General features: G+C 36.1%; 1 protein-coding gene across 2 annotated transcripts in view; it reads right to left on the reverse strand.

Moving 5' to 3' along the window:
• The window catches only part of LOC144975042 (serine/threonine-protein kinase A-Raf-like), a 65,735-nt gene that overhangs the window by 37,889 nt on the left and 15,515 nt on the right, over window positions 1–12,331 (reverse strand). For both annotated transcript variants that reach the window (XM_078918717.1, XM_078918716.1), the window contains exons 2-4: window positions 7,565–7,666; window positions 4,011–4,295; window positions 3,200–3,303 (exon numbers count right to left, since the gene is read on the reverse strand). In XM_078918717.1, coding sequence (XP_078774843.1) covers window positions 3,200–3,303; window positions 4,011–4,295; window positions 7,565–7,666 — 491 coding nt within the window. The remainder of the gene's footprint in view (window positions 1–3,199; window positions 3,304–4,010; window positions 4,296–7,564; window positions 7,667–12,331) is intronic.

Genomic DNA, 12,331 nt, shown 5'->3' on the forward strand with positions numbered 1-12,331 from the left:
GTCAATTTTGATCATACGCATGGCCATCTGGCAGCACTACTCACACACAAAATATGACTTAACGTCTTGACACTTCTTCCTAGTAAAATAGCAGTATTCTACTCGTTGCCTTTCCGTTTCATGCTGCAACTTGAAGATATGTGTGAAATTTGACTGTTTTTGTGTGGGAAATACTACCTTCGTAGTACATAGCAGTATCTTAACTGTAGCCATTACTTTAAAGACAGTATTGTCGGGAGAACGGTCGTCTTACTCTTGAGCCGGTCAGTTAAGGAATTTCTTTGATGACGTAAAAGTGACATCACTTCCCCACCCGACGGGGAAAAGGCTGGGGGAAAGACGAGAAAGGAATGCCTTTGATTGTCACCGACATCTGCATATCATTAAAGCCTGACGACAGGGGTACTGTTATATAGGAAAAAAACGAACGTCCCCGTAGGATTGAGTAAGAGGGCGGGGTTCTGTCCTCTATATGAAGTCCTAGGCTAAAACCCTTTAAAATGAAAGAATGTTATGTTACTGACAAAGTTGATAATTTGAATTATGTCTTTATATTGTTGCGTGTAATCCATATTAGTCTGTTTAAACCATAAATATCCTAAAGCCAATATTTATCATGTGTTTTCTATCCTTTAGAGGACGCCAACTATTGCTTACTAATCTTTAGATAGGACAGTGGTATGTATGTATGTAGTTTATATAAACTTTACTGCACCCGCAATAAATATTGGACTTATAATTGTAAGCTTAGTGCTCTGTCTTTATCAAAACTAATAATAGTTTAATTCAACATAGATATTTCCACTCGTTGTCCTTTTGATGTCTTTCTATACTATATATGCATTACCGGTGACGATCTGGCCCAACAGTCAGTCATGTCACTATACTTTGCACTGTGTTAAGAGTATTAAAAAGCAACTCTCTTAACAAACTATTTCGGATTCAATAACCATTTATTTTTGAAATGAGATAACAATACTCCGCTATACTTAGCCTACTTGCACTGGTAGGTTTGTGATGAATGGATATTATTCAATATTACAAGCATGTAACTTGGCTTTGGTGACTTAACTGTTCATTTAAATTAATTCCACTATAATCTGCATTCTCTTGTTTTTCTTTTAAGCCAAAAACATATCTGGTGTACGGTGATATTATTTAAATACTTCAATTAACAAAACCTAACCTTTTATGGTCTTCTTACAATTGTATGTCTAAACTTGTCTACGGTTTAACAATAAACATCTAAAATAATTGTTATGTGTTTGGAATCATAAAAACATGATTTTATCTAAAACAAATCTTTAACATAACATAATCTTAAAGCGTGCTTGATTAAAGACACAAATAAAATTGGTATCTCGTTGGAAAAAAAAATGGTCAGTCAAAAGTGTACGTACAGGTAGCACAATGAGGTCAGATAGTTGTCGAGGGTGGAGGTTGAATGTCTTTTAGATTTTCACCTAAATGTTCATTTGTTCGGTGCCGTGACACAATTATGAACAAAATGAGAAAAACCTTTTTAATTGTCCGGATTTATATTGTAAATGATGCTGCTTAATATTGCTAGGTCAAATGTAAGATGCCTTGATTAGTGAAAAAAATGATGCGAGAAACTCGTACACAAAGAAAGAGATTGAGTTAAATTTATGATGAATATTTCTGGCTGTGTTAAATCTGAACCCAGCTCCATGTCATAATACTTATTATATCTAGGCATTGAAATAGACAGTGAATACAGTAAGATGTCCAAATTGAAGCACCTTACCCTAAATATAAAATAAATATGCACCAGAAAAAAGGCAGAGATATAAAATAGATTTATTGTTTTAGAAACTAGAGAAATAAGTTAATTAGACCTGTAAATGAGCTCTATAAAAATTGACTGAAACTCTTCAATTATTTTTTAAAAAATAAGGGCATCATTGGAGAGGAGAGTGATATATACAATACATTAAAATAGTGGGTGTTATTTCTTACTGGAAGTATGACTGCCATAATTTGACGAAGAAGGAATGCTAAATAAGCATGTCATTCATACTATAATATAGGTAAAGATGACTTCATCAAAGTCATATTCCTGCTTCTGGAATTTTTTTGACATAGTCAGAAAAATAATCACCATTATCATCTTTAACTTCTAGCCATGACCAATTGAATTTATTCCTCACATCTTTATCGATGCTCGACAAGTCTGAATTGCGATCCACGAACAGCTCAGGCATTGTGAGAACATTAGAATAATGTAGCAATGAGCAAACTTGATTTTCAATCATTAAATGACAGAAAAAAAAATTAAATAAATATGACTTCTGGCCAATACACTGAATTATTAAGTAGAAGTGAATTATCAAGAAGAAACTTCGGCAGGCGTAGCGGAAAAATTCAAAGAATCGAAATGAAGGTAAATCGCCACAAAACAGCAAGCTCGCTTGGGCTTGAGCAAAACAATGGCAGAAAACGTCCTGATTTGCACGAGAATTAATTAGGCTACTTACCATTGTTCCTTATAATCAGGTACTCAATCAGTGAAGAAACGGTCAACCCGTTTGTTTACAATGTGAGGCAATCGAAATGTGCTTGTAGCAATCTATCCTAACTTTCGATTTGAAGGTGTCTACATAACGGACTTCCGGCATTCGCAATTTACTTTATCATACTTTTGAGACTCGCAAGGTAAATGTGGTCAATTTTGGCTTAGATGAAACAGTGAAATATATCGCTCGGTGGCTCAGTTAAAATTGGCTACAGTTGGGATCACGACGGGTTTGGAAAGTAAAAAAATAATTTAACGAAGGCTGTGTGAAAATACCCAGGGAAGTGTTCAGACACGCCTTTTATAAAAAGCATCGCTTAGTCTTGGCAATATATACATCGTTAATATAAACGGTCCCCGTGAGCTATGCGTAGCGCTGTGGAACACTCCTAATTACTTTACGGTCATTCGACTACGATTTGTGAATGCTTTCTTTTTCTATTTCTTTCTTTCCTTTTTTTTAAATATTTGAATTTGACAAATTGACTGATTTCAATTAATTGACTGAGAATTTACAGGTCTAGTTAATGATTGATCAGGCTTGGGACAAATAAAATTCATAGATCCAGATTTTTGGTTTCATGAATCTAAAATGAAGGTAATGTATACATATCCATATAAGTCTACCAAACTAAAACAAACAAAAAAAAAACAAAACCCCACCTGGTTCCATGTCTGTAAACCTGACATTCCTCTGGGTCTAACTGTCGTCGCTTCATTGCCTTTGCCAAACCATCCTTTAAAGCAGTCCCTGGAACAGCGACCACCTGAAACAAATTGCAAATTCGACGGTCAGCAATCTCAGTTCACTTTAGTATTATTCCAACATGTTGAATGACTCACTGATACTGTCAATAAGTTGTTCTGATTTAGTAATTTGATTTATGTTGACAATGATCTTTCTATGTCACTACTCAGTGCTTAATTAAGTATATATCTGGTGCGAGAAAAAAAATATGGAAAAGTTTAGAAGCCTGTAACCATAAATGATGCAAGTCTCAAATTTCACACAAATGAAACAAATATATTGAAATTTATGTTCACAAATATTCAGGAAAACATATTGAAGAACATCAAATTGAGGATTTTTAAATAGAAATACTGCATTACGCATTGCAAAATTGCCATTCGAATATTTTGACGTAACTCTCCAATTTTGAAGTGATCTGTAAATCCATTTTCTGTTGGCCTGAACTTGGAAATTAGAGTCTAAGGTCTGTAGATGTTTTTGTTCCTGCATATGTTCGTGAATCATTGAGAATACACTTGTCATGGTCCTAAATTATAATAAAGTCTATCTGATTGTAAGTATCGATAATCTTATCAGAATAATTTATGTTCACAACAAAAATCAATAAGATACTGACCATTTCCATTATGCATACTTGGGAAAACAGACTCAGCCTATTCTTTAATACTCATCGTTTTTAATATCAGGAAAGTTACACAAAATACACCTACTACAGATACTCACAGTGGAAACCATATTATTGGGTAGATGAGCCTTAATGTGTGCAGCTGTAGATCTGGCCATCTGCGGGGACTGCTGCCCTTGTGGTAACATACCCTGCAGATTGCTGTGACTATTGTTTGGGGTAAGTGGGGGGCCAGGGGACAAGAGGCTGCTCTCCCCTGTCTGGTGTGTTTTATCATACGGAGGGGAAGGCGGTGGGGAGGCTCCACCCATGCTCATCTCCTCTTGGAGTTTCTGTTCCCTCAGCTGGTACTCATGGATTTTGTTGGCGAGCTCCTCATATTCCTGTTTCAAATAAAATTCATAAAAATTGAAATGGAAAAGATTGTGCTGGTAACTAAACAATTCAAGCAAATCATCTGTCACACCATAAAGGGGTCACAAGAATTTTGAGTTCTCCAAACCGGCCAACTTTTCAAAATGCCAAATCGGGAATTTTAGATCAGTCACAAACTTGAGCCTGTCACACACTGACAACTAAGAACAAACTCAGAAGGCAAATGAAATAAAAAGTGTGTAAGATTTAACCATAATAATGAAGATATAAAGTCACATGACATTCTTGCATGATGATATCGTTCTGTTGCTATTGCCAAGATCCAATTCAAATGAATATTTGAAAATGGAGCACCATGTACAACAAGATTGTTGACATAATCCATGATTAAATAATACATTGGTGATTGCTTATATGCCCAATGGCTTAATGTATGTTTTGCATGATGAGACGGAATAATTACTCATGGATTTCGCCCAAATACATGCTATAAAGACAAGCTTGGCAGTCAAAATAAAATTTTCAAAAATCAATGAATTTTAAAATATTGAATAAATAAAAATTATTTCACTTCACTGATTTACTGTCAAAATAATTTATTCATCTCATAAAAACAAAAGGATAAATATCCATCTGACTCATTTTTAACTGTTGCCCTTAAGGGAGGAGTAACATTTAAAAATTATGAAATTTGACCCTGCTCGCTAAAATTAGATTCTGGTGGGATGTTGTCACGTGACCATTTGTCTGCATAAAAATTAGCGGGAGAACTTCATCTTCAGTTTTTTGTTTTGTTTTTAAGGGTTTAAAGGCACTTGCAACACATTGAGGTTATATCAGCACCAGTAAAAAGGAAGAAAATGGGATAGTAAAAAGTTCTAGAATTACAAATAAAGCACCCAAGAAAAAGTAAGACAGGGGAACTGGGAACAAATAGGGATCAGATGTAGATTCCAAGAGCACACTATCAAAGTACTTAGTTTGAGACCACCTATAAGTCTCATCCGGACACATGCATAAAATCCAACAAAGAGGAAGACACTCAAATGCTTACATTATAAATTCAAAATAACAAATATAATAATACATAACAGAGAGATTATTTACAAGGAAAAAAAATATCATCTCCCAAAACAATCACTATGCAGTTGACTGTTTCCCTCCCAGCTAGGACAAAACCAAGTAATCTCATTCCAAGACCTTTGACAGAAAGCATGTTGGAAAACAGATATAAGGGGATAGAAGACACAGTATGTCCCCCCCCCCCCCCCCCACTATGGGAGCTTTAGTTTTTTCTACTCAAAATAATGTATTTTGTGACCCATGGTATGGTTGCTTTTTTATGCTTTTAAGGGTTTTACGGCGCTTGCAACACATTAAGGTCATATCAGCGCCAGTAAAAAGGAAGAAAATGGGATAGTAAAAAATTCTAGAATTACAATAAAGCATCCAAGAAAAGGGAAGACAAAGGGGAATTGGTTCAAATAAGAAACAGGTGTAGATTCCAAAAGCACTCTATCAAAGTACTTAGTTTGAGATCACTAAAAGTCTCATCCAGACACAAGCACAGGTCCCCGCTAAGAGGAACACACTCAAATGTTTTACAAATCATATATATTATAAAGAAAGCATAATACAGTGCATAACAGAGAGATGATTTACAATGAAAAAAATATCATCTCCCAAAACTAACTATACATTCAACTGTTTCCCTCTCAGCCAGGGCATCTGGCCAGGACCAGGACAAAACCAAGTAATCTCATTCCAAGACAAAGACAGAAAGCATGTTGGATATAACAGATATAGGGGATAGAAGACACGGTATGTACCCCCCTGCCCACTATGGGAGGTCAGGAACCCCACCCAGATGGTATGGTTAAACCCATGCCCATTTTTAGTTTCAGTGGAAAGGAATGACTGATTTCGTGAAAGAGTATCAAATAGTCTTATAACTAAGTAAAGACAAAAATATATCAACAACCAATCACTTTGATATTTTTTTCCCTACACTAGTTTACGTTGACTTTTAATTGTGTTTTTCTCAAAACTACAATTTTCCTCACTAAAAACCTAACTCCTCCCTCAATTTTCAACTAATCTTCTTAGCCTTCTATAAATGAGTTATACAAATACGCATGTCCTCTAGAAGCTGGATTAAAAAAAAAAAAAAAATTTTATGAGTAATTTGTAATCATGGAACCTTTTCCATGGGGAATAACCGAACAATAAATTTTACCTTAATTTTCTAAGTTTCTAATTCAAAAAATACAAAATCGGGCTTTTAGAGTCTCTTTGTTTTGCTTTTGTCTACCTGTGGCCAAAATATTATGGCAATCGGCCTTATGCTTCTTAAGGTTTGCTGTTTATTTTCCAATATGGTATCATTTCCATAGCAACGGGAAACTCTTTTTGAAAAAAGTTGTATGCAATCGTCCTTCCTAAACATATACATTATGACTCTGCATAGAAGTTTAGGATATTTCATCAAATAAAAAATAAAAAATGACCCTTTAGTGTCGCTCTCCCACCCCCCTAAACAACTAATAATACCATTTAAAAAAGAGCAAAAAAAAAAAAAAACCACACACACACACACACACAAATAAAGCCTCTAGCAACAACAACAACAAAAAAAATGATGGCCAGAAGATTGCTAAACCAGTGCCCCGTGAGAACATCCCTGCCTTCAGATAGGCTGTTGTTTTCTTTCTGCTTCCTAGCTATTGGACATTCCGGCATTAGTCACTGTACCATGATTCTGCGAGTTACAAGTGAGTGAACTACCAGTCTAGTACATTTTTCATCCATGACGACTCAAATTCTGCACTACACTGTAGGCTTTGGACAAAGAGGAAAAAAGCTTGTGATTGCTGCTTGTTTGACAATTGATATTGGATGATATGAGGTAGTTTTGACCTCAAGACTGCAATTTAAGTATACCATTGCAGCAAACAACAATAGGACTCTATACTGATTTCATAATTTTGTCAATGTGTGAATTATTTGAATCGTAATTTTTATCTGAGGGGAGAGAGAGGTGTAAAAATAAAGAGGAAAAAATTCATCCTCTGGTGATCTGTTTGGATTAGAGTGAAAGACGTGACTGCATATCAAAAAATGTTTTCATATTTATGTATTATAGACAAAATTTCTCAACAATATACACAATTTATTCCTTATCAGCAAGTATGTACATAACTAATGATTGGGAAAGAGAGTCATGAAAAGACAATTAACGACGTAAATATAAAATTCAATCCATCTGAAATCAATTTACCTGTACATAAATGGAAGGTGGATGTTGATGCTTGCCAAACTCTTCATTCATAGCCTCCAATTTCTTGCGTGTCACCTTGATAACACGCTGGATATTTTCAATCTATCAAAATAAAATAATATCGGTTATAATTACAATGTGCTGTAACAAAAGAATTGTTTTGTTTATTGCAACACATTAAGGTTATATCAGCGCCAGTAAAAAGGAAGAAAATGGGATAGACAAATTCGAGAATTACAATTGAAGCACCCAAGAAAAAGTATGCAAAGGGGAACTGGGAATAAATAGGGATCAGATGAAGATTTCAAGAGCATACCATCAATGTACTAAGTTTGAGATCACCTAAAAGTCCCATCCGGACACCAGCACAGGATCCAACTACGAGGAATACACTCAAATGTTTACATAACACATTCAAAAGAACAAATATAACAATACATAACAGAGAGATGATTTAAGAGGGAAAAAACATCATCTCCCAAAACAAAAACTATACATTTGACTGCCAGGGCCAGGACAAAACCAAGTAATCTCATTCCAAGACAAAGATAGAGAGCAAATTGGAAAATCGATATAAATCAGTGGACAGAAGACACAGTAAGTGCCACACTACCCACTATGGGAGGCCAGGAACCCCACCCAGGGACAATTAATTTGACCATGCACAAAGACCAAACATGTACAAAAAATGAGCATATAAAATAAATAAACTAATCAAAGTAACTGATGCTGGCACTCATTAGTGCATCTGTTTTGAAGAGGCAATTTTAATTATTTAGTAATTTTTCTCAGTGACTCTTCCTGCCAGTTAACACTATTATGACTTATTTCCAAAGAGGCTGTGGAATTTAGCTCACAAGAATTTAACACATAAACAATAATTTCCGCAAACAAAATCCTACATATATAGGACTCTGTGATATGTAAACACAACAAATAACCAGAGATGCCAACTTTAAATATGGCTCACAGGAATTTCAGACACCACTCATAGGAATTTCATTGCCGATAGAGGAATTTCCGAACACACAAAAAGGGACTTGGGACGATTGTTTTTAAGGGTTTTAAGGCACTTGCAACACATTAAGGTAATATCAGTGCCAGTAAAAAGGAAGAAAATGGGAAAGTAAAAAGTTCTAGAATTACAATTAAAGCACCCGAGAAAAGGTAAGACAAAGGGGAATTGGTTCAAATATGAAACAGATGTAGATTCAATATCACACTATCAAAGTACTTAGTATGAGATCACCTGAGCCTCATCCAGACACAAGCACAGGTCCCAACTAAGAGGGATACACTCAAATGTTTGCAAATCAAATATAATATGTAAACAAAACAATACAGTGCATTCAGAGAGATGATTTACAAGACAAAAAATATTATCTCCCAAAACTCTAACTATAAATTTGACTGTTTCCCTCCCAGCTAGGGTATCCGACCAGGGCCTGGACCAAACCAAGTAATCTCATTCCAAGACAAAGACAGAAAGCATGTTGGAAAACACATATAGGGGGATAGAAGACACAGTAAGTGCGTCCCTGCCCACGAATGGGAGGCAAGGAACCCCAATCAGGGAATTGGGATGGTATTTGGCATTGTGTTTACATATTGTATAGTTCTAAATAGATAACTGATTAGAATTATATTATGATCAACACAATGCCAAATACAATCCCAAAGTTTCTTTATTTCAAATGAAATAAAGCCCCAAAACCTAATGATAGTGATTGTGCAGAGACGCCAACTTTAAATTTGGCTCACAAGAGTTTCAGACACCACTCGTAGGAATTTCAAATTTCCGCACACAAGAAAAAGGAATTGGAATGGACTTGTGTTTACATATTGTATAGTTCTAAATAGATAACTGATAAGAATTATATTATGATATATATATACACATTGCCAAATACAATACCAAAGTTTCCTTATTTCAAATGAAGTAAAGCGCCAAAAACCTAATGGTAGAGATTGTAGTACTGGTGGTAGTGAGGATGATGTGGTGTTGGTGGTTGTAGGAATAATGGTAGTGATGATGAAGATGTGATAGTGGTTGTTGTTAGTGGTAGTGATGATGAGATGGTGGTGGTGGTTGAAGTAGTAGTGGTAGTGATGATGATGTGGTGGTGGTATAGTGGTTGTAGTAGTTGTGGTCGTGATGATAATGATGTGGTGGTGATTGTAGTAGTGGTGGTGATGGTGGTTGTAGTACAAATGGTAGTGATGATGATGTGGTAGTGGTGGTTGTAGTAGTAGTAGTGGTAGTGATGATGTGGTGGTAGTTGTAGTAGTAGTAGTGGTAATGATGATGTGGTGGTGGTTGTAGTGGTAGTGATGATGTGGTGGTGGTGGTTGTAGTAGTACTGGTCGCGATGATGATGTGCTGGTGGTTGTATTAGTAGTGGTAGTGATGATGATGTTGTAGTGGTTGTAGTAATAGTAGTAGTAGGGAAATTCCATGAAAATGTCAATCGAAGGGGTGTTTTACAAATTCTTAAGAACATATTAAAATTTGGTACCAATTTGTTGGAAAATCATTCAGGATTATGAATATAAGGATATTTCGTGCATATTTGTACAGGATGCTTATTATTATTATAGCTTTATGTAAGGGTATACCCTATTTGAAGAACGAAAAGAATATTTTCTCAATATTAAAGATATTTCTCAGATCTTATAACTGGCTTTCTGGTCAAGTGCAGATGAGGAAGAGATTGACTGCCAATACTATCGACCAGTTTGCAGTGAGCCGTGACGGTCACAGCCTATTGACAATTACTAAGCTTGAGGAATCAAGATGAAATGCAGAATAAAAATTAAGCTTCAAAAATAAGTACCAAAAGAATGTTAAACCTTCCCCAGTTTTAAAGACCTTTCTTATCTACATTTTTTGTTGTTGTTGATAATTTAATTTCATAGTTGAAATAAAGTTCCTGTTTGACTTTGACAGAACAGATTTCAACTCCACGAATCATTATTTCATTATTTAATTTTTTCAAAAGCAAAGTTGGGATTGAGGTAATCAGATGTCACCCATCGAGTTACTTATCATGCCCAATGTAGCTTGACATCCATATAAGGAAGAGTATTGGTTTGATCAATCACACTGGGTATTCAGTGTTGCTCATAATTACATAATTTGCTCTTTGCTCTGGATTTTATGTAGTAATCGTTATTCTGAGTAATAAAATTCAGAGGTGTCAGTCCGTTACCATCCATTTGTCAGTCCATTACCGACACTTTTTCAAAGACTGCAGATTCAAATTTTGGACAATCTTTTAAATATTGCTAGTGGGTTGTAGAACAACATCTCGTGGTCACTATAAAAGAACTTATTTGTTACTGGAAGGTTTAACTTCAGAAGGTTTGATCCATCTGCATATAAAATTGAAAAAGATGGAGTTTCTGATGTCAGTCCGATACCGACATTATAATGTCAAAAAAATTCAAGTTGATAAAGATTCATCTTTATCCTTTTGATATATGATAAGGGCGGACATGATATATGTCCATTGGAAATATTAGCACCATACAATAAATACATTAGATTTCAGAGCATGAAATGTATGCATTTTTGGTCTGATTTGTCAGTCCGTTACCCGTGGAATTTCCCAGTAGTAGTAGTAGTAGTAGTAGTAGTAGTAGTAGTAGTAGTAGTAGTTGTGATGATGATGATGTGGTAGTGGCGGTGTGGTTGTAATAGTAGTAGTAGTAGTGATGCCGATGTGATTGTGGTGGTTATAGTAGTAGTGGTAGTGATGATGTGGTGGTGGTGGTTGTAGAAGTGGTGGTAGTGATGATGATGTGGTGGTGGTTGTAGAAGTGGTGGAGTGATGATGATGTGGTGGTGATGGTGGTTGTAGTACAAATGGTAGTGATGATGATGTTGCAGTGGTGGTTGTAGTAGTAGTAGTGATGACAATGTGATTGTGGTGGTTATAGTAGTAGTGGTAGTGATGATGTGGTGGTGGTTGTAGAAGTGGTAGTGATGATGATGTGGTGGTGGTGGTTGTAGTAGTAGTGGTAATGATGATGTTGTGGTGGTGGTATTATAGCAGTAGTGGTAGTGATGATGTGGTGGTGGTGGTTGTAGTAGTAGTGGTAGTTGCAGTGATGAAGATACGGTGGTGGTGGTGATTGCAGTAGTAGTGGTAGTGATGATGGTTGCATAGTAGCAGTAATGATGTGATGGTGGTGGTTGTAGTTGTAGTGGTAATGATGATGTGGTGGTGGTGGTTGTAGTAGTAGTAGTGGTGGTGGTGGTTGTAGTAGTAGTGGTAGTGATGATGATGTGTGATGGTTGTAGTAGTAGAGGTCGTGATGATGATGTTGTAGTGGTGGTTGTAGTAGTAGTGGTAGTGATGATGATGTGGTGGCGGCGGTGGTGGTATTGTAGTAGTAGTGGTAGTGATGATGTGGTGGTGGTGGTTGCAGTAGTAGTGGTAGTGATGATGTGGATGTGGTGGTTGTAGTATTAGTGGTAGTAATGATGTGATGGTGGTGGTTGTAGTAGTAGTGGTAATGATGATGATGTGGTGATGGTTGTAGTAGTAGAGGTCGTGATGATGATGTGGTAGTTGTGGTTGTAGTAGTAGTGTTAGTGATGATGTGATGCTGATGGTTGTAGTAGTAGTGATAGTGATGATGATGTGGTGGTGGTGTTAGTAGTGGTAGTGATGATGATGTGGCAGTGGTGGTGTAGTAGTAGTGATGATGGTGGTTGTAGTAGTAGTGGTCGTGATGACGATGTGGTGGTGATGATTGTAATGG

This window comes from Berghia stephanieae, chromosome 6 (genome assembly GCF_034508935.2).
Source record: "Berghia stephanieae isolate SIO BIC M18660-M18661 chromosome 6, UCSD_Bste_1.3, whole genome shotgun sequence".
NCBI lineage: Eukaryota > Metazoa > Mollusca > Gastropoda > Nudibranchia > Aeolidiidae > Berghia > Berghia stephanieae.